This window comes from Ceratotherium simum, chromosome 6 (genome assembly GCF_057802395.1).
Source record: "Ceratotherium simum simum isolate JZ-2026a chromosome 6, ASM5780239v1, whole genome shotgun sequence".
NCBI classification, from domain to species: Eukaryota; Metazoa; Chordata; class Mammalia; order Perissodactyla; family Rhinocerotidae; genus Ceratotherium; species Ceratotherium simum.
Window position 1 is genome coordinate 80,237,365 of NC_141905.1, and position 26,517 is coordinate 80,263,881.

At 48.9% G+C, this 26,517-nt stretch overlaps 1 protein-coding gene across 1 annotated transcript in view; it reads left to right on the plus strand.

Moving 5' to 3' along the window:
* The window catches only part of HTRA1 (HtrA serine peptidase 1), a 50,374-nt gene that overhangs the window by 13,592 nt on the left and 10,265 nt on the right, over positions 1-26,517 (plus strand). The window contains exons 2-3 of the mRNA XM_087432755.1: positions 12,293-12,392; positions 12,830-13,034. Of these exons, the coding sequence (XP_087288881.1) occupies positions 12,293-12,392; positions 12,830-13,034 (305 nt within the window). The remainder of the gene's footprint in view (positions 1-12,292; positions 12,393-12,829; positions 13,035-26,517) is intronic.

The window sequence follows — 26,517 nt, forward strand, 5'->3', positions numbered from 1 at the left end:
AGAGAATGCAGTCACTCAAACTGAAAACATGGAGAAAATGAGTCTTGTGGGGCATCTTTGCCGCATTCACTGGGTTATGCTTTTTTGTTTCTCCCCCAGGCAACCACCTGCAAACACAGGGCCCCATCACCTTTGCACTTCATGCCTCATTACTCGTTAGGAACCTGTTTAAATTGATTTCTCTCCTGACCCTCAGGGAGAAAGCAGTCAAAGTTCATTGGAGGAGGAGGAAGCTTCTGTGTTTCTCTGCCATTCTGGCTCCTTTAAATGCAGCCAGCCTGCCTCTCTTTCACCCCTCTGCTGGTCTGGCCTTCTCCTCCTGCGCCTCTCAGGTAGTTCTTGAATTCATCATGCAGCCTCACAGAGGGAGCTTTTCTTAGTGAAAAATCATCCCCCTTGCCCTCCCTGAATGTGGACCAGCCCCTCTCCCAGCTGCACAGTGTCAGGTTAGTTAACCACCTGCCTCCTGGGCCAGTCTCCACGTGCCTACACCAGGGGGACAGGTGTCCTACTCGGGCCTCAGGTGCTCATGCTTGGCCAGAGTTGTGGAGTCCAGATTTCGATTCCGACGTCAAAAATCCTGATGTGGCAGACAGCGTGGTGGGGACCCCTCATTCCGTGTAAAGCAGCGTGGCGGGGAGCCCTGGTTCAGCGTAAAGCTCAGTAGTCTGGGTCCCGCCTTCCCGCGGTGCCAGCGGCTGCCCTTGCAGGCACTAGTATCGTTTGGCCTTGGCCTGCAGCCCTCTCATCCTCTCTGTTTCATCTTATTGCACCCCCCACCCCATCAGCAGTGGGGGGCCCTCTGGCTCAGGGCAGCACGGTGCTGGGGAGGTAGGAGGAGCACTGAGGGACCACTCTGGATCCAGCCCTGAATTCACTTTCCCCCGGCCTCGCTGGGTTCCGCTTGGCCTCTCTGTAGAGGTGCCGAGCTGTGAGCGGAACAGAAGTGGGGAGAGCAGGCCCACGGGATTGTGGCAGGTGCTGTGTCTGGAGGGTAATTTCCTCCTGGAGTCCCCTTTGGATTTGGGCCTGGATTTATTTACCCAGCAAGTAGCCTCTTTGTAGTTACTTTTAATCTAGCCATGCTGGGGACAAAGAAATGTTCAGATGTGACCCTTGGACCATCTGAAGATGGAGACGAGCACAGCCTCTAGCATACACCCCCATGGCAATAAATTCTGGGGTGTCACTGGATTCTAGGCCTGGTCTAGGCCAGTCCTTGGAGGATGGGGCTCCAGAGACTGGACTTCATGTCAGGCACTCCTGCCTGGGGAGCTGGGGCTGTCGTGGGTGGCTGATGACAGCTGAGGGATGTGTTAAGCAACTGAACCATTCCCTAAGACTATTTTAAATTGTCACGACACCCCACTGGGGGCCTGCTGCGGTTGCTTCCTTATTTACGGTTTCTGAGCCATTGGGAGCCTGGCTGGCTGTGTGTCTGCTGGTGACCAGGCAAAATTTCCCAAAGCTTTGGGGCGGGACTTTGAGTCTAGAGCAGTGGACTTGGACTTGGACTTGGTGGGTCCAATCTGGCGTCTCAGGGGTAATTACTTCTCCTGGCTGTTACATGATTGGGAGGGGGGTCTCCTGGCCCTTCAGGTGAAAATGGGAACATGTTTCCCACTGGCCTTCATTTCCACCCTCTGTACAATGCATTTTGTGCCTTTGCCTTTGAAAGAACTTGATTTCTTTTGTCGCTTGTGCCCAGGACCACACGGAAGTAGAGGGCCGGACTGGAAGCGTTAGGGAGACTGAGACAAGTGCCGGAGGGGTGAGCTGTTCCTGGCCGACCTGCCTCCGTCCTGGCGAGCAGACCCTGGCTGAATCCAGCCGTCGTTTTGGCTGAATTTCTTCACATTTCATCCTTTCCCCTGAATCCTGCCAGTTGTTGGATCTGGGCTGTGCTATGATTTGTAGTCTTTAAAGTACCAATACCTCTGCTGGCATTTAAAGTTGAAGAAATTAAGTGAAAAATCACAAGTGATTTCTTCCCTTTCTTCATGAGAACCAGGAGGGACCTTGGAAGCCACAGGGTTGAGCCTCCTTATTTTAAAGTTGAGGAACCTTTAGCACGAGGGGCTTATCTGAGGTTCCACAGCTTGCCTCACCGGTGTGTGAGCTGTGCCTGGCATCTTAGGTCATGGAAGGTGGGCGCCTACCTCCCAGCATGTGGGTGCTCTGTGAGCCCCTGGAGACGGTCTGTGTGCTCCTGACCGACCAGATTAAGGCAGCATCTCGATCAGCTCCTGAGCAAGTGTGATACTTCTCAGTACTTCATCTGCACTTTGGGTTTTAAATCAAATGAATTTGGAATGCAGGCAGGGCTGGCTTCATGGCTGTGCAACCTGTGCAGTCCCACTGGGCCCCGCACTCAGAGGGCCCCACACCCAGTTTAATGCTTTGACCGTCTCGGAATTCTTAATAATTTTGGGACAAGGGGCCCCACATTTTCATTTCTCACTGGGCCCTGCAAATTATCTAGCTGGTCCTGAATTTAGGACAGTGCATTAAAATGCCAGGGATTTGATCAATCTGCTCTTGCAACTGATTTGAATTTTGGGAACATGCTGTTCCCTCTGAATAAAAGAGGATTCATTTCTTTTCCCTCGAATACACTGCGTTCTGTTTTCTGAATTAGCTCTACTTATCAACTCTGCGGAGAAATTGGAAAGTGCGATTGTTCTTGCTGGAAGCGAAGGTTGGGTTGTTAATCCTGAGTCTTGGCCCTGAGTTCTCAGGCCCGGAAGTGGGAAGTATTTTCCCACAACCACGTGGGCTGCAGGGGGCTGGAGGCTGGTGGAAGGGCTGGGACCTGGAAGGGAGGCCACAGATGCAGAGCAAAGAGCTCCGGCTTGGGAGCCAGACAGATGGGGTTAGCTCCCCTGCGTCTGCCACTTGCCAGCTCTGAGGCTTCGAGCAATGTGCTTTAATTCTCTGATCCTCTGTTTTTCCATCTCTCTGTAGACTGGGGGTAAGATCCACCCTGCAGAGATAATGTTTATTCAGTGCCTAGCACTGTGCACGACACATAGTAGATGCTCAATAAATGAAACTATTATTATTCCTGTTGGTGTTATTTTGTTGCCCATATTGAAGGTTGGGTAGCTATAGGGGAGGAGAATAAGCGTTCTAGGCAGGAAGAAAAATAGCTGTGAATGCAAGGAGGGGGCGTGGAGCAGGGCTGTGATTTTAGGAGGTCTGATGAGAGGTTTGCAGGAGTGGAGAGTGTGCATTGAGGAGCCTGGGAGATAGAGTTGGGGAATCAAAGCCACGTGATAGAGGGAGTCGTGGGTCAGACAGGAGACGGCTGTGGGATCCTGCAGTAAGTTCATGCACCCCAAGTGGCAATTATCAATTAAGAGGAGACTCCAAAAACAGGCCAGACCTGCCTGAATTAGAATCTACAAGTGGGATTCTTAGAAGTTTTAGAAATGTGGGAGGAGCCACTTGGAGGCGTTGAAATGCATCTGGGAGGGGAGCGCGAGCTGAGAGCTGGGAGGTGATAACCCACTCACGGCTGGAGACGGGCATAGGATTTAGCGTTCTCCGTGCACTCTCTCATTTAGGACTCCCAGCCGCCGGAAGTAGGGAGCCTGAGGCTCAGACAGGGAAAGCCATTGCCTGAAGTGACACAGCGATAAGGGGCAGAATCAGGATTTGAGGCCAGGCCTGGCTCTGAAGTCATTCTGGCATTGACAAGGAGCCTTGTGACCTTTCTCAGCCTCACTGACCCCAGGAGGAATATACTGGGCTTGGAATTCAGCTTGGCATTCCTGTCTATCCCAGACACTCTGAGTTTGTGAACTGGGGTTGCCATCCCAAGGTGGGAGAGGGCGGGCAGCTCTGCGTGGAGAAGGGACAAGGGACAGAGCCGAGGACAGGGGCAAAGCGTCCAGGATCCGATGCTAGGATGACTGGAGCCAGGTCTGGGGCAGCTGCCGACTGGTGCGGGGAAGGGGCTGCCCTGCAGTTCTCCTAGGACTGCCAGGAGGGCCTGGAGGCTCTGTCGGCCCTTCTAAAGCAGATCCCTCCCACGAGGGCCACCGGGACTGGTCGGTGATGGAGAATCCAGCTGACTGAGGTGTAGCTCAGGTGTCCTGCTGGCGTCGCTCAGGGGTCCCCTTACACTGTGGGCCAGCCATGTGCTCCAGAGGGCCAGGGAGCCGGGCAGGGTAGGACTCGGACCTGCTACCTGGGCAGGAATTGGCGCTCCCACCTCTCCTCTGGCAGGTCCGGGTTTTATGGGATCTGAATCTTGTACAGTTTAGGGTACCCTCTTTAAGAAAAAGAATTCAAAATTGTGAATACAACATTAGGCCTGAAAACGATTCTTTAGATTGAAAAAACAAACTACCACAAATTACAAATTTTAAAAACTGAACGGGGCTGGCCCTGTGGCATAGCGGTTAAGTTCACATGCTCTGCCTTGGTGGCCTGGGGTTCGCAGGCTTGGAACCCTGGGCACAGACCGACGCGCCGCTTGTCAAGCCGTGCTGTGGCAGCGTCCCATATAAAGTAGAGGAAGATGGGCTCGCATGTTAGCCCAGGGCCAGTCTTCCTCAGCAAAAACAAAAAGTGAACAAATACTACAAACTCCACAAAACCCAGAAAAATTTCATGATGTTGTTGTTAACTGGCAGGTACACCTTCCCCTTTGAATACTTTAAAATACTTCCCCCCACCCCCCGCCCCGCCAAATGGCCACATTTGCCCCCAGATATCAGCCACTCTGACAGGACAGGAGATATGTGACAGAGGGAAGGAGACAATGGCCTCAACCAACTGCAGTTTAAATATTTTACTTCTACAGATTTTCCCAAAGCATTTGACAACTGAGTGCTTTGCATGGGCCCCTCGCAGGGCAAGTGGAGGGCTCTAGGCTGAAGCTTTGAATGCACTGTGAATCCACTTCTCTGAATTATTGCAGCTGTGCAGGGATTCAGGATTATCTGCTGCAGAGATCCCAAGAGATATCAGATGGGGGTTCCCAAACTTTCATGGTTTGTGGCACCCTTAGTGCCTCAGTAATTTTTTTGTGGCACCCCTAGGCCAAAAGAAATACCCAACAGTTTCATTCATCAAGTGATTAAGTCCCAACAACTTAATAAGTATTTGTGTCCTTACAACATAGTAGTCATTCGACAGAAAAGAAAACGTGATCTTTTAATTTCATTATTCAATAATCAATAACAATTGCTTACGAATGGGCTCTGTGCACCTGTTGGCTGCCATATCTCAAATCTTGGAATCAGGTTGGACGCTGCCACCCCCATTTCCTGTTCAACATTGATTTTTGTACGGTACTTGCTTTTAATCCCAGCGACCACCAGAAATCCAAATTCACAAAGATGTGGAATCATCAAAAGGAGTGTAGTGCAATCTGATTTTGAAAGTGTAAACTGCCTCGAGCTAGTTCTCAAGGTGTCCAACAGATATCAAATATCACCGTGTTTCCCCAGAAAATATGAAATATCCTGTGAGTTTGCTGTGGCACTCTGGGGTGGCTCGGGCGGAGTTTGAGAACCATGGCATTAGGACCATAAAGACTTCCTTCTTTCTTCTTCCTGACTCACATCTAATCTTTACCTGAAATTTTTGCCTTAAAGATGAAAGAAATGCACATTTTGATGTACTATTTAAAGTAGTACTTAGCACATGTCCGGTTTTGTGCAAAATCTTTAGACAGAGAGGCAGATAAAAGTCTATCCTTTGATTCACTGTCCCCTCATTGTGATTTTCATTTTTACTGCAACACATTTCCATCTATGTGATAATGTATGTCCAGTACTTAACTTAGTGCCTGGCTCTTTTCAGTAAACATTTAATAATGGAAGTGTGTGTTATTCTAATTTTGATAATAATTATTGAAACTTATCAACACTGGGTGTGTGTCTCTTTCCTCTTATAAGGAAGTTGTGGAAAGTAGTTAAGAAGTATTATCTGTAAAACTCCAGGGATGATGGGTTCCAAGGCAGCAAGATTGGTGAAGCTGTGTGCTTGATTAGTAGTTTATAAAGAGGAAAGATGAATCATTTACTATCATCTGATGGAATCCTGGCAATTTAAAAACTCATAAAATTAAGGAAATGTTGACAACTCTTAATGGGTCATTTATTGTGTTATATCAGTAATGATACATATTTATTAGGTAAGCAGAAATGTCTGTCTCTGAAATGTTGTGACATCATTCTACTAATCCTAGTTATTCAGAATTTTTCTGTTTAGAATAAAATCACGTACTATTAAGTCGGTCATTCAATTTTCTCTTTTTGAAATTTTTTTTTGTGTATTCTAGGTTCTTTGCTTTCCATATAAATTTTAGAAATAGCTTATCAATTTCTACAAAAACTCCTGATGGGATTTTCATTAGGAGTATGTTGACTCTGGATCAATTTTGGGAGAATAGATAGCTTATCAATAGGGAGTATTTTGACCCATGAGTATGAGATCTGTCTCCATTTATTTAGGTCTTCTTTAATTTATTTCCACAGTATCTTGTAGCTTTCAGTGTATAGGTCTTGCACATATTTTGTTAAATATTTCCCTAAGTATTTAATATTTTTGATGCTGTTATAATTGGTATTTTTAAAATTTCAGTTTCCAATTGTTTATTGCTAGTACATAGGTATAATATTGATTGTGTATATTGACCTGTTATCTTGTGGCATTGATAAACTCACTTATTCTAGGTAGTATATTTATAGATCCCTAATTTTTTTCTGTATGGATCCTAATGTCATCTGCAAATAAAGACAGTTTTATGTTCTCCTTTCCAGTCTCTATGCCTTTAATTTCTTTTTCTAGCCTAATTATTCTGTCTAGGACTTCAGTAAAATGTTGAATGGAAGTGGTACAAGTGGATGTCCTGCCTTGTCCCTATTTTTAGAGGGAAAGCATTCACTCTTTCACCATTAAGTATGATGTTAGTTTTAGGTTTTTTGTTGATCTGTTTTATCAGGTTGAGGAAATTCTCTTCTGTTTCTAGTTTGCCAAGTGTTTTTATCATGAATGGGTGTTCAATTTTGTCACATCTTCTTTGTGCATCTGTTGAGATGATCATGTGGGTTTTCTGCTCTAGAATGTTAATATGGTAAATTACATTGTTTGGTTTTTGAATGTCAAACCAATGTTATTTACTCTTTCCTAGGATAAACCCCACCTGGTCATGATATATTATACTTTTTATTATATTGCTCATTTCTATTTGCTAAAAAATTTAAGGACATTTGGTCTGTGTTCATGCTGGATATTAGTCTATAGTTTTCTTATAGTGTCTTTTGTCTGCCTTTATATTAGGGTAATGCTGAGTTCATAAAATAAGTTGGGCAGTGTTTCCCCTCTTCTCTTTTTTGGGAAAGTTTGTGAAGTGTTAATTTTTGTTTCTTTCTTAAATGTTTGATAGAATTCACAGATGAAGCCATATGGGCCTGAAATTTTCTTTGTAGGACGGTTTTTAAGTACAAATATAATTTCTTTAATAGATATAGGAGTGTTCAGGTTACCTATATCTTCTTGAGTGAGCTTTGGTAAATTATGTCTTTTAAAGAAACCTGTCCATTTCATCTGAGCTGTAGAATTTATTTTCATAAATTTGTTTATGACATCCCCTTATTGTACTTTTTATGACTGTAGGATCTGTAGTGATGCTTCCTTTTTGATTCCCAATATTGGTCATTTTTGTTTTTTCTCTTTTTTCATTAATCAGGAATGTTAGGAAATACCTTATATTCACTTTTCTGAATTTCGAATGGCCAGCTTTCTGTAAATGGCAGGCCATTACTGAACGGCAGCCAATTCCAGCTTTCTGTACAATAATGCAGCAGTTAGAAGAGCCAGGCCTTGACCCTGCATGAGGCTTCCCATCCTCATTACTTTCTGCCATGTCAGTTCTGGCCCAACTAAATGAGGCCCTGACTTCATAGAGGGAAGTATGTTTGTCTTTTTCTGGTGCAGGTTGGTTGCTCCATGGGAGTTTGAGAGCGCAGCTGGGCCTCAGTTGAGGCTAGATTATTCTCGTGACTCAGCTGCCCATCTCCCTTCTGCAGTGGCGGTGGGGTACTCTGAGCTGAGGAACAGAGGGACACATCAAAGCCAGAAAAACCGGCCTGCCACACAGCTTCCCTTTGATCTTTGCCTCTGCAGTGGTGGCCATGATGGCCCTGTTAGGAGGAGCCTCCAGGACTGACACAGATTTGCTAAGATGGAGGGAGTGGTTCTCTGGACAACTTCATCTCTCCCTTTACTTCCCTGCTGTACCTACTGAGCAGCACCTTTATCAGTTCTTCTGTTTTTTTATTTTTAAACTATATGCCATGACTTGGTCAAGCACTTCGTGTACAGTAGGTCATAAAATCAGCATTGAAAACACATTGAGGTAGGTGTTATCATCACATCTTATGGACAAGGGGATAAGACTTGGAAGAATTAGGTGACATACCTAAGGTCACACAGCAAGTGAGTGCTGCACCGAGTATCACACTCTGATCCGTCTGAGACCAAAGCCTGTGCTCTTCCCCATTCTCCCCATGCTGGGCAGCCTGGACATCCCACCCATCTGTGCTGCTCAGAGAGTGGGTTGTGGCAGAGCCAGCCTGGGTCCGTCTCTGGGAATTCTCCACCTGGATTGACCCCTCTGGAAGGAAGACAGTTGACCTGCAGTTGAGGTCAGAGCAGATGGGGCCAGCCAGGGTTTCTAAAGACCTTGAGGCAGCAGCAGCTTTCTCTAGTTTGAAGAACAGTCTTTTAAGTGGAGCAGGACTTTAACACTGAGCCAAGCTGCTCTTAGAGACACTGTTATTCCTCATTCTGAAATTGCATTTGGAGAAGCCAAACACTTCTTCTTTGGTTTGACATTTTGCCCATCTTTGAACAATTAGTTGATGTTCCTTATGTTCAATTGTTTCTGCTCTATTTAATTTTCCTGTTGACACTGGTCCATCAAGTGAAGGTAATGGAGGTCACTGGTTGCTTTTTCATCTGAGCTGCACAATTGGGCCTGTCAGTTGGGCCTTTCAGTATGGTCTGTGGTCCCACTGCTCCTCCTTTCTGTTTACTCCTCTGCAGAATTAGGAGAGTCCTGTGCCCAGCCTCAAATCCCACAAGTTCTTTCTCTTGCTGTAGCACAGTGGGGTGAGAGGGAGAGACAGGGATCAGATCACAGAATTTTGGAGCTGGAATAGACTTCATAGCTCATTCCAGAGGCAGTTGGTCCCATTTTACAGATAGGGAAATGGAGGCCACCTAGCAGACTGAGTATGGAACCTGGGCCTTCTCATGACCAGACCAGTGTCCTCCCTGCTCTCTCATGTTGCTTTTCCAGCATGGACAGACCCTGGAGCCACTTTCTCTAGTTTGTGTGAGAAAGCGACTGATTCTTATTTTACATGGAAACACTCGTGTTCATTTTCACCCCTGATGTGGGCAAATTCCCCCGTGCTTATTTGGGAAGTCAGAAAGAGGAAGTGAGTTAATGATACTTAGGGGGAAGACTCTAGTAATCCTCCTTCTTGTGAGGGTCTCAGAAACTCCATGCTTCCCTGGGAGCTGTTGGCCTTGTTGGACTTCAACCTCCTTCTGGCCTTTCCCAGGAAGCTGGTCTGAGGAAGCCCAGATGCATTTGTTTACAGCTGTCTCTGGGTGATGTTCTCCAGGTTCCGTGTTGGGAAGGAATGTTTCTATCCCCTTATTTATATCTCCCATTGGAGAACCCAGGGAGACACACCGATTAATTGCAACTACTTGGAAACCTGGGAGGGTAGCAGATATGTATGGGGGTGGTATTAAGTGGAAAAGTTGTGGATGTGCTCAGATTTTCCTGTTAATTTACACTCTCTATTAAGAAAATTTAGTGTCTTTGGAGAAGTCATTTAAAATCTGTGAGCCTTGGTTTCCCTAAATATAATAAGTAATTATATTTAGGGAACAGTGTCTGATTTTCCTATTCCACAGGAAGGTGGGAAAAATAAAAATAAGGTTCCATGTGAAAGTATTTTGAAAGCAAAAATAATAAAATGATGCTACCATGAATTTGTTGAATTAGTTTGTCTTGCCTGGTAGTTGCAGGTTGTTTTCTGTGCCTTAGAAAATCATGCCGTGCAAAAAGAGAACAGATTCCAGCCGTGAAGTAACGCAGCTCAGAGTCCAGGAGGCAGGACAGAGAGGGGTCTTTGTTCATCGATGGCCTCTCGTTTCCAAGAAGGAAAGCCTGAGAGGCAGGCTGGTCCCCGAGATGTCCCTGTGCCCAGTGGTATGGAGTTGAGTTACTGAGGTCCCTGGTGGGGACACACAGCTGTGGTGGGGACCGAGGAAACAATCTGAGGAAAGGAGGCTGTGGTGCCACTGGGGGAGTCTGTGATGTGCAGCTCTGAGAGCCATGGAGGACTTGAAAGTGTCACAGCTCTCGTGGAGGGCCTAGAACCTGGGGAAGGGCTGCACCGCCACACAGAGGGAGGCATGTGTGTATGTGTGTGAAAAACCCATGTTCATTTTCACCCCTGATGTGGGCATATTCTCCCATGCCTATTTGGGAAGTCAGAAAGAGGAAGTAGTTAATGTTCCTTAGTAGCAAGATTCTAGTAATCGTATGTGTACATAGGAGTGTATGCATGTAGGTGTGTGAGTGTATGTATGTGTGTGAGTGTAAGAGTGTGTCTTTGTGTGAGGGTCAGATGGAGTCTGTATGTATGAGCGTGTCTGTATGTGTTTATGTGTATATATGTGTATGTGCATGCTCATGAGTGTGATAGCATGTGTGTTTGTGTATGAGTGTGTGCATACTCTTGTATGTTTGTGTGAGTGTGTGTTTATGTGTGTATTAGGGGCAGGGCACACAAGCCCTTTGGTAAATATGGGGCAGTTTTGCTGGCAGTGGTTTCCTTTTAAACTGAGGGCTTGTGTTGCAAATCCTGCCGAGTGAGCTGTGACGGGGAGTGAAAGGTGAGGGCGATAGACCAATGCTTCTTAGACCATCTGTGGCGAAGGAACAGGTTTCTTTTCCTTTTATCTCCTATCCATCATGGATCAATACTTTGTAAAACATGCTAAAAATGAATTACTACCGAAATTCGATAACAAGACACAAAATACAAATCTTAATTTTAAATTTTTAGATGCAGCAGGCATAAGATTACTCTGTTGCATCGCTATGAAGGTTTCTGGAAGCTTCCATCAATTTCTGCAGGGGCTGAGTCGTCCCTGGAGCATGCTGTGTGCAGCGCTGAGCTAGACTGGCGGGCCGAGGTGGAGATGAGGAGAGAGAAGGAAGGGTGTGTGCGTTCTTAGCTGCAGGCAAGCCTAGAACCCCACTAGCCTGTTTAAACAGAGAGAGACTTGTTGAAGAATCTCAGCAGGTGGCACGGATTTGGGGCCAGAGTGACAGGCTCAGGTTGCACTTTTGGGGCCACACTGCCTCTGCCACCGACGTGCCAGCAGAATGAGTGCTCTGCATCAGATGCCGTGGGTGTGAGCAACTGGTTGGTGGAAACTAATGTTTTGCCTTGCTGGGAGCTCTACACTGGGATGCATGACAGCTTCGTCTGAAAGGAGCTTTGAAAACGCCCGCCATATGGGGGTTTGCTAGTTATAGTGTGTATGTTTATATAGAAAATTATGGTCATTCGACTTTCTCTCTCTTTTTTCCCAATAGTATCAAGGTACCTCTTGTGCCTTTCTGCCTGGGACGTCCCGGGGGCTGGAATGAATGGTTAAGGTGTGGTGGAAAACTGCTCTGGGGACAGACAGTGGCTTCTGCTGGCCTTGTGGCATCAGTGGGAAAGAGGATCTGCATCTTTGCCTTAATGCTTTTTCATAATAGTCTTTTAAATCTATAATGTCTGATGGGCATCTTGTCAAAAACAACCTCAGCCCCCCTTGATGGTGGTTTGCTGAGAAGGGTTGCTTCTTTGTGGTGCTGTGGGATTCGGGGAAGGGACACTGGTGGAGGATGATGCCATGTCAAGGTGACCCTTGGGCGACCAACCTTTTAGAATAGCTGGTAGGTCGTCCAGGTATTTGTGAGTGTCTCTTGCTCAACATTTTCACGGTGAAACTATTGAGAGGAAAGACGCTGAGTAAAGGGGTCATGTTTGATGGTTTTTGCTCTCTTATCTGAGTGGGTATTTCCTTGAGAGTGGGAAGGGTTTTTGCAGGTCTGTGGTCTTGTCCTCACCCCTCTCCCGGTTTCCAAAGACCTCTCAGTGTGTACCTTGGTGCCTTCTCACCTATGTCCCTCTCCAGGTGGCCACAGCACAAAGCACAGTATCATTATGTGTCTTGTCTTTGCTTTTGTTCTCAGGGCAGGAAGATCCCAACAGTTTGCGCCATAAATACAACTTTATCGCCGATGTGGTGGAGAAGATCGCGCCTGCCGTGGTTCACATTGAATTGTTTCGCAAGTAAAGAGGGCCTTCTTTTTTCTTACAACCTCTGAAGCTTCTACCAATAAATGATGCCATTAGCAAGACATCCGAGCTATTTTTGAGACACTCGAAATTGTCAAAGTGTCACTGAATATATTCTTACAGGATGATATCGTTTTTCCCTAACCATGTTTTCCCGTTTGACTATTTAAATTTGCGTTCTTGACCCCTCTAGATGTTTTAAGAGCCTCTGGCTCTGAAGAGATTCCCTAAGAATATTTTCTAAGTGGAATTTTTTAATGCATGTAAAAGTCAGCATTATGTTCCATTTCTTAATGTTAAATAAACCCAGTGTGTAAAGTAACAATTGCTAGACGTGTGTTGCTTTTGCAGAACCAATCCATTGATGTGTTGAAGAGGTGATTTTAAGGTGTTTCAGGCTGAACGAGGTCCTCCTTTGGGTTCTGTTCTAGGCTTCCTTTTTCTAAGAGGGAGGTGCCCGTGGCCAGTGGGTCTGGCTTTATCGTGTCCGAAGATGGACTCATTGTGACAAACGCCCATGTGGTGACCAACAAGCACCGGGTCAAAGTGGAGCTGAAGAGTGGCGCCACCTACGAAGCCAAAATCAAGGATGTGGATGAGAAGGCGGACATTGCACTTATCAAAATTGACCATGAGGTAAGTGTGTTCCCCACCCGCAGAACCGAGTTCTCAGGGGCCCTGGCTAAACGTGGCAAAACCTGGAGACATCACAAGGCACCAGAGCTCCCTGATTCCAAGAGATTCTCAGGGAGAGAGCTGAAGCTGGACTGAACCTGTCGAGTCTGAGCATTTAGGAGATGCTGTGTGTCGCCTGGGGTGAGGGGTGGGGCTCATGGAAGCTTTTTAAATAAGCAGGCTATAAGATCAGAGACTTGTAAAAATAGTATTTTACTTTTTTTTTTTTTTTGCTTGAGGAAGATTAGCCCTGAGCTAACATCTGTGACAATCTTCCTCTATTTTGTATGTGGGTCGCTGCCACAACACAGCTGATGAGTGGTGTAGGTCTGCACCTGGGATCTGTACCTGCGAACCTGGGCCACCAAAGTGGAGTGCGCTGAACATAACCACCAGGCCATGGGGCCGGCCCCAATATGTTACATTTTTATAAGGGAAAGCAATAGGTTTGTAAAGAAATCTTCCATTCCTGACCCTGAGTCAACTGTGGTTACAGATTCTTCATTTGTACCTTCACCAGATTTGAAAACAAACCTGGTCTCCCAAATTGCAATTTTGTAGGGTTACTAAATGTGCTTTAAAACAATACTCCACACTCGGAAAGTTTTGGAATCCTTGAATTAAAACAAAGCTAATGGATTCTTCCTTACAAAACTTCTCAGAGCTTTTAATATGCTAATGTGCACATGACTCTCCTGCAAACACATGTATACTCCAAATTATGATGATCTGAGTACAGAACTTTTTTTTTTTTTTAACAAAACTGAGACATAGTGAGCTCTATTTGGGAAATGCTGTGTTTGAAAATGGTTTGCTTTCTATTTAAATATTCTTCTTACAGTTGTTTTTGCTCTGTTCATTTCTTTAGCAAAGTCTTCCTACCTGAAATAAATCCAGTTCTTACTAGACCATCAAAAATTCCCACTTGTTGGTACATTGATTTCGGAGGTTTGGTTGGCTGTGTGGCAAGTGCACTGAGATTGCATTTTCTGGTTTCTTCACACCTTTGTAATTTTCCAGGCTTCGTATGGAAGGAAGAATCAGGGTAGGTTGGAATCTTGTTGCTGGCCTGGGAAAAGATCGTAGACTGAGAGCCAGGACGGATCTTCTCTTCCAGCTCCCTGCGTGACTTTACCTGGATGTGGGCTCTGAAGTCAGACAGTGTGGTGTTGCGCAGGCTATTTTTGTCTGTGCTGCTCAGCGGGGCAGAAACAGGCTCTGTGCGCGGTGTAGGTAACTGCCGTTTGGCGAGGTCGAAATTGCATATTCTTTCTATTAGGTTACTATGGAATTTCTGAGCAACAACTAATCTTTCCAAATGTGTTTATTGGTCACAGTATAATCATAATAACTTATATTTGATAAGCTCCAATGCCGGGCCAGGTTCTGCCTTCATTTGTAACTTTCACCTAATCTGTAAGATAGCTATATTATCCCCATTTTATAGAGGAAGAAACAAGGGCTCAGAGAGCTTAAGGAACCTGCCCAAGCCACACAGCTACACTGCGGTGAAATTATAGGCTCCTAAGACAGCCAGGCTGCTGCTCCCCAAGTGCCCAAGGATGGAGCCGGACCTTTTGGTGTGAAGGGAGGGCTCGACTTTAAATAGCCCACGGGAAGGCTGGTGCATCCCCGTTTAGGAACATGCTGCTAGAAAGGCGTCCAGGATGTGGTAGTCTCACCGGAAGGAGGCTGGCCAGAATAGCACATCCTGTGGCCACATGCGGACTGCTCAGCTCCACCGAGCCCTTGGAAGGCGGCCAGCAGTGGGGGCTCTGCAGGCGGGGCGCTGATCAGGGCGCTGATCCGGACACTGCGTGAGCTGCCCCTGCTGAATAATTCTGTGTTTGGAACGCGTGGGCGCATACCGTGCAACTGCTCCTGGCCCCGGGGGTATTCTTTTCAGATTTGGAGCCAAGGTGGAGGGTATGTCCTGGTGGCACCCCTGGCATGTCCAGGCAGGATGTGAAAGATCTCAGCAGACCAGCTTTGCAGAGTGTTTCTGACCTGCGCCCGGGAGCCCAGCCCTTCCGCCCCCAGCACGCTATTTGAGATGTGTTTCTAGCCCAAGAAAAAGGGGCTTCAAAATTTAAAGTTGAACTCATGTGGCTTTTGAAAATGGAATCAGAAATGAAGGGATATTAAATTGCAGACACCCACACAAAGACTAGTTTCCACTGACTAAACTGCTTTTTTTGCTGATAGTAGTTGGAAGTGGGGAGAGTAAATGCGTTGCTTCCAGCTCTTTCCCTCTCACTCCCGCAGTTTGATGATGATTTGGAGCCGGGTGGAGACTGGCTTGTAGTGAGGCTTGGTTTGGAAGGAGCGTCTGACCCCGGCGAGTGCAGTTCAACCCAGCACATGATGTAATACACGTGCGGGCAGTGGTGGGGTGTGAGCTGGCCTCGCATTGTGTCGCTCTCGGAAACAACAGAAAAGCAATAGCAGGAAAACTCAGAGGAGGCAGAACAAGACCAACAAAATTGAGCTTGAGGATCGAAAACTCTTCCAAACGGTGCTTGCCATGTGAGGCCATGGCCCAGTCTCCCCAGGGCCATTGTCACATAACCCAGTGAAACTGGTGTGACTGTCCGCCACCCACACGGGCCCAATGGCTAAGTTGGTGGCTCATAATCTGGGCCCATTTCCTGCCCCCAGCATCATGATTTGGCTTGAAGGGTTCTCCGTGACTTCAGCAGCTGCTGTCCTTCCTGAGCGTGGTATTCGAGCCACTTCTAATGAATGAAAATTACCATGACTTTAATGACAACATCGGTCGTCGCTGTGCACTTGTCATGCAGCCACCCTTCTTCTGGGAGCAGCAGCCAGCATTTCCTTCAGGTCTACCTCTCCCCCACTGGACAGTCTTGGTGGGACCACCAGTCACGGCGCCCCACTCCCTGGGGCCAAGGGGTGGACATGACCCGTTAGACCAAGCAGATCCTCCCTCTGGAGCTGTAACTGGATGTCACCCCCAGAAAAGCTACGTGGCTGAAGCTGGTGTAGCTGCTGCTGCTGAGACCCCCCTGTCTGAGTTCCTGCCCTTTCTGAGCCTAATTTGTCTACTTTTCCTTCCCTTCTTGGAGCTCCCCTCATATCTCCAGTAAACCCCCCCCTGGCTTGAAGTTGCCAGAGACGTTTCTGGGCTTGTGACCAAAAGACTCTGTTTTTTTGTTTGCTTCTCACTGCTGAGCAGACACATGTGCACTCACTTTCCTGTTGAGTTTTGAGTCAGGGAGAACTTTCGGAAGAAAGCACACAGCAGAGCAGCTGTCTCTGCCTGGTCTGCTGCCCCCCACCAAGCTGGAGGAGGAGGTGGGATCATCCCCTCCAATGGTGGCCAGGCATCCCTTTCTGTGCTTCTGTCCTAGGATTTGCAACTCCCCTTTCCTTGGCTGCTACTGGGGCCCGCACTCGCCTGGAGAGGGAATGCCAGCTGCAGGAAGCAAGGACAGACAGTGTGCATGCGAACGTTTTAATAGAAAGCAGCTTTGAGGGCAAACTAGTGCAGCTTCAGAGACAAACTGTTTCCAAATGTGTTCAACATGACACCGGCCCTGTTTGCAGAGCATTTAAAATTTTTATCCAAAGGCAGCATTTTGTCCATGCAGTTTTTCCCTGAATGGTTCACAGAGAGAGAAAGGGGGAGAAAGAGAGAGAGAGAGAGGTAAAAAGAGAGCGACTTAGTTTCTTTAGGCCAGAGTACAGGGCAGAAATACTGGGGACATATGAAGAAGATAAGAGGGGAAAATCCCTTTTGCTCCAGCTGTTTTTCCAGCTGTGTTGATTAGGAAACACGCTGGAGAAAAGCATATGCCCCCCTCGATGACTGCAACTTTCAGATCATGTCCTGTCTACCCTGTATAAAACCCTTTACCCATTTCCCACTGTTCTTACAAAGAGATCTTAACTGCTTGCCAGGGCCTTGAAGTCCAGCCTGCTGGCGTGCCCCCTCCCTCCCTCCCTCCCCAACCTCATCTCCTCCCTCTGCCCCTCACTCACTCTGCTTAGCCATCTGCCTCCTCTATTGCCTGCCACAAACCAGGGCTGTTCTCCTGAGGGTCTTGGTCATCCCCTCCCCTGGGATGTCTCCCTCCAGCTCCTCCATAGCTGACCTTCCCATCCTTCAGGTCTTGGATTAAATTCTGCCTTAGCCCTTCCCTGACCCCCTACTGAAGGTAGCTCCCCATGTCCCAATCCCCCCTCCCCCCGATCACTCTGGGGACACATAACAGAGAGATGATCACGTTGTGCTGATCATTTTTCCCTCCTCCTCTCTTTACGTAATTGACTGTTGTCTTATTTATTTGTAGATTTAAGTTTATCTCCGCTGCTGGAGTGTGAGGGACACACCTGTCTTGGTCACTTCTCAGGTAGTAGATGCTTGACAACACGCCTAAGGATGAATTTCAGGGCCCTCTGCTCTGTGGAATGCTGGAGCGGGGTGGCACCAGGGGCTCACGCTGTGAGCTTCTCTCTCATTTCAGATGAGGAGATGATCCTGCAGCAGGCTGGTTGCAGAACCCTCCCCTTCCCCCTAGACTCCGTGGCCAGTGCTCATCTGATCCCAAGGGCTGCCTGGAGTTGGATGGGCCTGTGGCTCTGCAGGGGCTGCAGTAGCTCTGTGGTCTTTGGGAGCTCAAAGCGCTGGTGGGGATTCCTGTGGGCGCTTTGCTGTGACGCCAGCAGCCAGGGAAATATCTGGAAGCCGCTTTGTGGAGGCTTGTGAGGTGGTTTTCTTCCCTTGGCACCCCCGGGCCTGCACCCGTCCCTGGCCACCCTCGCGCCAGATGCCACCTTCCGGCCTGTTTGAAGTGGCTGGAGAGGGAGACCTCTGGGCTCAGGGCTGCTTTGTTTTCAGAGGGTCCCTTTACTGCTGAGCTGGCTGCCGGGGCCAGAAGAGCTGACACCACTGATCTCAGTGACGTTCAGAACTGGGGTCGCTCCAGGAAGCGGGGTGAGGGGCCTGGGGCCTGTCTTTTCCAGCCTGAATCTGCCCAGTGTGTGGTGAATCTGCCCCGAGATCCCTGGGTGAGGAGGCTCCAGGCGGCCCCCTGGGACGGTGGCGGGGGCGGGGAGTGGCGAGGCGCTGAGTGTGACTCATGCCCACCGCCGGCAGCCGGTTCTCCTCAGGCAACCCGATTGTCAGAAGGGCTGACTAAGCTGCCCGAGCTTGTCCAAAAGTGAATCAGATAACACGGAGCCCGTTCTGGAGCAGCTTCCCGTCTTCTGGAGTCTGTCACTCAAGCTCATAAAGCTCGGGGAGCCTGGAATGTGGACTGTGCCACCATAGTTACCCTCTTCATTTGTCTCTGTGTTTTTCCATTCTGGATTCTTTCTCCCCACTCCCTCTGTACTGGCCTTCTTGTGGTCTCTCTTCTTTCTCTCCCTGAACTTGAGGGCTGCCATCGCATTTGCTAAAGATGCCACAGACCCTGCTGATGTTGCAAGGCTTCTATTAGCGTATTGATTTTTACCATTTTTAGGGGGTGGGAATCAATATTTATCATTAGGTCATGTACATCCAGACAGCAGAGTGGAAGCCGGCTGTTATTGCCCTGTGCCAGCCTTTGTCCAGAGGCTGATGGGGATGTGGCTCTTTATTGTTCTGGTTGCAGCTCCTTCTGGAATGTGAAAACATTTCAGTTCCCCAGACCATCAAAATCGGAGCCCTTGTGTGTTCTCTGGCCCAGTTTCAAGAACTTTAGTTGATTGTTAAGGAAATTCTTTGGCTATGTTTTTCTCTTAATATGGTAATGCCTTTTTTCATTTTGGCGCTCTCTCTTCAGGGAACTGGATTAAGACTATTATTTATGGTTCTGACAAAGCAGTTCCCAGGTTGTTGGGGCTGAATTTGTAGGTGCCCCATCGGGAATGTCTCCTGTGCCCTTCACTGATTCCATTTGACAGTTTAGTGAGTGTGTAACAGTGTGTTAGAGTCCATGTTGACCAACTGCGGCCTGCAGTCCAAATCCAGCCCTCCATCTGTTTTTGTAAATAAAGTTTTATTGAAACACAGCCATACCCATTCCTTTATGTAGAGTCTAGGGCTGCTTTTGCCCTGCAACAGCAGAGTTGAGTAGTTGGGATGGAGACCATATGGCCTGTGAAGCCAAAAGCATTTACCTTTTGGCCTTTCACAGAAAAAGTTTGCCAACCCCAGTGTGAGATGATTAACACTTCGTCTTAGAGGAGTTGAATGTGCTGGGAGCTAACTATGCGCATAAAAGCCAAGTGACGTGACACACTAGGTCACCAAAAGGGAAAGGACAGAGACGCTGATTTCATTTGCTCTTTCTCTTGGAGGGAATTGTGCTTCTTTGCTGACGACGATGCTTTGGTCTTGCTGGATTAAGCAGAGAGAGGCCTTATTTTTGCCCATTTCTTGTAATATCAGTAGAGAGGAATTTACATGAATTCCAAGGTGTTGTAAATTATTTTCCAATTTTAAGTCCTAATGATCTTTTAAGGTTTGGTTTATTCACTGTTTCAGTTCTTCCTTATTCATTGACTATAAATATGTATTGAGCATCTGTCTTGGACAGACGCGTGTTAGGTGCTGAGGATGTATCAGTAATGGGTGAAAGCCATGGAACTTGTGGTCTAGTGTGGGAAACAGCTGAACTGGAATAAATCCAGTGATAAGTACAAAGAAAGAACAAATAGGAGGAGAGGTAGAGGCACTGGGGGCTGGGGAGACCTCTGTACACAGTGTAGGCTGATAGACGGCTGAAAACCAGGCTGCATCCAGAGTCAGTTACCCGGCCTGAAATGCCAGCCCTTGGCTAACCCCAATTATTGAGCTAACCCTAATTTTAAGATCCTGATGGATCGTTTAATATCTGGTTTGTTGATTCTTTCGTTTATTCACTTCCACATTCGTTGATTTTCGTAAATACTTATTGGCCAAACACTGTTGGCCACACTGGGATAGCGACATTGGCCAAGCTGAAGTCAGTGGATGAAAGTGGAGGGATCAGAGGGGCTGATGTACGGACAAGGCAAGAGTTACGTTTGATGGAGACGATGTTTTTCCTCGTCTGGATGCTGCAGGACATTTACAATCACTGGCTGCTGGGCTCCCATATACAACTGTTGACATTTTGTGGTTTAAACAAGAAGAGTAAGGGAATATTTGAAATGCCAACGTTTCTTGATATACTTACAGGAGACTAATACTACGGTGGTGTTCATAAACAGCGAGGAGCAAGGCTGTTTCGTTTTTCGTTTGCTCTCTTTTTGTTTCTGCACAGCCATCTTCTCTCCTTTTTCTCTCTCCCTCCATCTCTCCACTCCTCTTATCTCTCCCATCTGACCTTCTCCCACCCTGCCACCCTCCCATTCATCCCACCTCTCCCACTTCTGCCGTCCCTATTCAGCAACAATGACATGTCAAGTGGGGAAACGGATGGAAGAACCCTGTTCTTCTGAGTTCTGTGTGTGGGTGACCTCAGTGCCATGTAGCAGATCCTGCCTGCCCTGGCCTCTCGGCCCCGTGGTCTCACCCCTGCAGCTGTACCCTTGGCTGTACCCTTGACCTTGTCATCACCGATAACCTCCACCCTCTCTAATCTGTATCCCAAGCTCCTCACTCTTGTCCACCGCTTCCTGCCCTGGCACGGCCGCTTTATGGGTGTGTGACGTGTGCACTCACAGGCCCTGTGCTCAGAAGGGCCCATGCTTGGGGGTTAATGCTCTGAGGTCACTGGCTTAATTTTATCTTGCAGTTGCTGTTTTGTAAGTGAGGTCCAATGAGTCAGCGGGGTGTGTGCTGGGGGCTTAGAGCCTTGACTCACCACTGTTCCTCCTCCTGCCACCTCCCTACCTCCCCAGGATGGGTTCTCAGCCTCCCTGCTCCCCTGTCACCTGGGACACCTGGCCCCATGCAGCGATCACTGCCACCCTCCATCCCCCAGGGGGTGTGGGCATGGGGAGAGTTGTGTTTGGGTGCACACACCCCACGGCCTCTTGGGGCAGCGAGTGGTGGCAGGCCTTGGGCAGATGACCCCCTGGGGCATTCTTCCGGTGACTAGGCAGGGCCAGGCCTCTTCCACCCCATCCAGGTACCTAGTACATCCTGCTTGGAAGGAAGTTGCAATGCCCTTGGGGGTTGTTCATCCTCTGTGGGTTGGGCGATGGGCCCTTGGGATGGGGAGATGCCTGGCTCGAGTTCCCTGCCCCCAGCCAGGCACTGTGTGTGGGTCCGTCTGGTATCTGGTAGGCAGAGCACTGAGACCTGAGGCCCTGGGTGTCCACACTCACCTGGTGAGTATCTTTGTATCCCAGGGAGCACGACACTAAATAACAAATAGGAAACATCATGACAGGTCAAGAGAGAGAATGTGGAAGAAAAGAAAAAGGGTTTAAAGATATTTTAGTATCTTGAATGACACTTTTTGTGCACTTTCTGAACAAGGGGTTTGCATTTTCATTTTTCCCTGGGCCCCGCAAATTATGTAGCTGGTCCTGCCCCTAGTAGCTCAGCTCCAGCAAATCCCTGGTTCATCTGGGTCCACAGTCCACTGATCCGCTCACCTTCTGCTGTCTCTCACCCCCTTGTGGGCTCACTTCCCTCCTGACTCAGGCTGGGTCACCGTCTCTCAGGCACGTCTTAGATGCTAACACCCCCTGAACTCCTCTGGGGCCTGGTTTTTTCTTAGGGGGCCTGCGAGCTCTCTGGCACTGCCTCTTGCTGGGTATGGGGGTGTGCTATTCTCCCCATTGCATATTTTTTAAAGAAAATGAGAGGCTAGCATAACTGTTTCCAGAAGGCATGTTGAATCACTCAGTTGAGTAGCAGCCAGTTACTGCAACACTAGCCTTTAAGGAACCTTCAGCCAACACACAGGACCAGCCTGGAAGCCCAGCCCCTGGAAAACGAGTGAGCTGGGCAGCTGGTGGATGCAGTGGCTTCTGCAGATTCAGCAAAACAAACATTTTTGTAACAGGAGCACTTTATACTTTTCCAGGAAGAGAAAGAAGTAGTTGACTTGCCTCATTAGGTTAAAAAAAAGCTGCCAATTTTTCTTTAATTTAATTGATTCATTTTCTTGCTCTTTTCTCCAAGCTTCAGGGAATGAAGTTGCAATGAAATGAGCACAAAGGGGCCGTTCGGCAAAGCCCAGTGCGGCCAGAAGCTGAAGTACTGATGTGTCATTGCTTTTAGGACCTCTCTAGAGGGTCACTGGCTGAGCCAGCATCCGGAGAATTCCAGGAATCCCCCGACCCCTTGCAGCTGCAGGAGTTTGCAGGGATTATGACCCCCTGGGGGAGTTGCGTGAAAAGAGATTTATTAAGGACTCTGATACCTGTTTTGATCTTATCAATTTAACCATTATCTGCTAATAGGTTTTTTGGAAGTCAACCAGGTCTTCTGGAAAGAACCCTAATCGTCAGAGCTGGAGTGACCTTGGACGTCACCAGCTCAATCCCCTTATTTTAGAAGTGGTAAAATGGAGACCCAGAGATCCAAGTCTCTGGATGGACTTGGATGGACTGAGTTAGTTCAGGACCAAGACCAAACTCTGATGTCCTGATGCCTGGGACAGGGTGCTCCCAGGATGTGGCACTGTGTGTGCGCACGCATGTGTGTGTGCGCATGTATGCGTGTGCATGTGTGTGTGCATGTGTGTGCGTGTGTGCATGTGTGTGCGCGTGTGCATGTGTGCATTTTGTCTGAGTCTTCGCTTCTGCATCACCCTTGGCTGATGCTGGAGGGTAAGCCTGAAGCAGCCCTTAGCCTGGGACATTTCTCAGCACAGCTCAGCTTTCTTCCCCGGGGAGGCTGGCTGGTTGTGACTCACCTTCAGCGGGAGCCCAGGCCACACGCAGAGCACGTGAAGCAGACAGTGCCCCACAGGCCTGCCTCCACGCCCCAGCCCGGCTTGTCTGAGAATAATTCGGGCTCCCACCCTTGAGAAACAGCATGGCCGGGGCCCTCACTCTGAGGACGCACGAACTCGGCTCTTCCGGCTGGCCTCTATTCTGATTTCTCTTCAACGCCCCCATCGTCCTGTTCTGTGTCACCTCTGCTCCCGCCACCTGCCCCTGTGAAATGGTCCAGGCACAAAGAGCTCTTTCTCGATGGCCGGCCGTGCACCGTGAGCATCTGGGCCGAGTGGGCTGGTGAGAAGAAGACCTGGAATGAAGGAGGTGGGGATTCCAGTCCTGTACCACCACCCTTGCTGTGGGACTGTCAGTCCCCTTGTGAGCCGAAAGGGCACAAGGCCTGTCCCCTCTGTCCCAGGGACGGCTGGCTGTAAAGGCCGAGGGAATGACAGAGCATGAGGCGCTGGCCAGGCTCTGCTTGGACCACTTGTATCTTGCACTGACCATCACTTTCCTTTGAAGCTGACTTCTCCTCTTGCCCCTAGGCCCACCCCCCAAAAACCTGGCATGAACGAGCGTATAGTTATTAGAGCACTTTGCAAACACTGTAGGTGTTAGGATCACCACTCTAAAATGAAGCATTTTCCTCTAAGCTTCGTGGACTCTGATGGCCGCCCACCCCTCAGCCTCCTCGCCCTGCTGGCGGAACCCTGGGCTTGTCTTAGTTCCCCCCAACCCACCCCATTCCTAACTCAGGCAAATCCTGAGGGGCTAAGGCAGTCGTGGGGCCACGTTCCCCTCCCCAAAGGGTGGTTGAGGGTCACCTGACGACCGGATGCTCGCCGATGACCCATGCGCTGGGGCCTTCTGGATTCTCAGCTGTTCTGAAGAGACATCCGGGAGAAAAGACCCTCTTAGTTCCCCTGGGCATGTCACATCTTTATGTCCTGCCTGGACAGGCCATGGCCGTCTCATGACTGTGAGAACAGGCTGAAGTTGATCAGACAGAAAGAAGGAAGGAGCCCTTCTCGATGTTGTCCTTTGAGAATTTGAGGTGATCGGCCCTGGCACCACCCTGCCCATGAACAGGTGGATATTTATTCCATTTCAGGTTGGATTTTGTATTAGTTGTAGCTGAAAAAACCCTAACTGATGCACCCAAATCATTTTTAGTGTTATCTATATTTAGCCCTTATGAAAGATTCTAGGCTGAGCTGACCGTGGGGAGGGAGATGGACTTTCTCTTTCTACGGCTGTGTGTCCTGGTGTGTGTGTCCACCCGTCAGGTGGTGGATGTCATTGTGGGGCATGGTGGATTTCATTGATCTTCTGTGTTCATTGTGCCGGGCACATAGGAGACGCTCTGTGAATCTTGTTGAGAAAGTTCTCTTTCGTGTCGGCTGTTTCCTGGACCCAGTGCTGCCAGGCCTGCTGGTGGTTGTTTGCTTGCTGTAATCTAAAAGAACAATAGAGCCTTCTTTAATGGTGCGATGCACCAGCATCTTCCAAGTTTCAGCATTAAATCCGCCACACAGTTAGTATCCCGCCTGTGGCTAGGGTTCAGTGATTTCACGCAGACACGGTAAGTCTGGAGTCCACACCCAGGACTCCTCACAGCCTCATCTGGGCTGTGTCTCCATCACCCTGGGTGGCGTGGGCTGACAAGTCGGGTGTTAGGGGGATTTTCTTAAGGTCCCTCTTGTTGGTTCTGCTGTGAGGACATCATTCAGCATCAGTGAGTCACTTGCGGTCTGCTGGCTGGCTGTGCATGTCAACCAGACGTCCCTTCTTTTCTAGGCCTCCCAGGCTCCTCCCTCTCATGAGCAGAAGCGTGACCTTGAGAACCGGCAGTGTGATGGACTCACTTTGGAATGTCCCTCGTCTTTGAGGGACTTGGGCCACACGTGAGCTACAGGCCCTCCAAGGTGGGGCCCAGGGCTCCTTCTCGGCTCTGATACGGAGCCTCGGAGCCTCGGAGTTTTGCTTTTGCCACTGGCGAGCTCTGCCACCTCGCTGCTTTTGTGCGCATGCCCCACTTGCATTTTCATCCCCCCGTGGCTGGAGAACCTGACGTGAGGACAGGAGCTGCATTCCCCGTCCTTCCTCCTCTCCTCCTGCTCTGCCAAGTGGGGGGGATGCCTGTGCTTTGACATCGTAGGCGTGCCTCGAGGTCCAGCGAGATGGTGAGATGTGGGAAGTGGCTGTTAGGAGAGGGGCTGGCATCTCCGAGATGGCCTGTAGCTGGGGCCGCTTCAGAGGGAGACCCGACAGAGTCTCTGCAGCCGGCAGCCCCAAGACAGCTTTGATGTGGGTGACGCGGGAACCAGCCTGCGGACAGCATCGCAGGGTTACACCGGGAATGGGCGGCCCCCGTGTTGCACACCTGCAGGTCAAGGCTGAGGCGTGGCTTTGCGCTTCCAGCCATATCTGCGTTTCATCTGCCCCAGGTCCCCCCATGGAGCATGTGTCTAGACAGCTTTGGAATAAGATGCTCAATTACTGAGCAGGAATTTGGCCAGTGGAGGTATAGTTGTACCGAGCAGACAGGCCTGCGGTGAGGATTCAGGCTGAGAATGAGCTTCACTTGGATCTGGAACTGACTGGGGAGCCTGATGCTCCTGGGGCCAGCCGGCCCGCAAAATGGCCCCCAAAAGGCATTTTGACTTCACGAGGACCGTAAATCTAGCCTGGCCCACATCTCTGTCCCATGTCACTCCCCTGCAAAGATTTCTGCCTGCAGTTAGAATTCTGGGTTAACACGTACTAGGGGCAGGTCTGAGAGTTGGGAGTCCTGTTTTCTTCTTAGGCTGCTCATCAGCTGTGAGAAGTCACTCCATCACTGAGCCTCCGTTTCCACATCTGTATGCAGGGGGGAAATATGCCCTAACTCCCAAGGTGGTCGTGAAAGTGCTTTGTCATCTGGATTGATTGTCATCACATAAATTCGGGCTTCATACTATAGCCCCCCCATATGTAATCCACCTGCTTTTTTCTGTCTTATGATCGTCCTTTGTAATCTATGAAATGTTTGAGGGAATAAAAACTTAAGGTGGTAATTGGTCTTGCCCATTGGTGCAGGTTTGACTACATGGCTCTTGTGACCTGCGTTTCCTCCTCTTGTGCTCAAGTGAGGACTGGTTCTCAGGGAGATTCTGGGCTCGTATGGCTGCTGTCCACTTGTCAAAGCCCATGTGGTCACCTGAGTGTGGACGACTTCACTGCGCTGGGGCCAGGCTGACCTGGGCTCTCTGGCAGTAGGCAGCGTCCTCGGAAGGCCTGGCAGTCCCCAGTGGGCAGGCTGAGCAGCTCGCAGGCCCTTGGTTTCTCCTCCCCTTGGGAGGGTCTCTCCTCTCTGTCCTCACAGCATCTGCTCCCCTAAAAGCGTTTGCCTCCTTCCCTCGTCCTCTGGGCCTGAGCTCAGACCTGGAAGACGAGAGTTTGAGGGAGCACTGTCTTTAGGCCCCTCTGCCTTCTAAGCCCCCGGAGACCTGGGCGCCTGGGTCAGGCCCCTTCCCAGGGTGGGGAGGTGGAGTGGCAGGGATGTGGTGAGCAGATGCTGATGAAGACCTCCCAGTGAGTCCTGCCATGTTGCTTCCTGATGTGGTTCCCAGTTGGT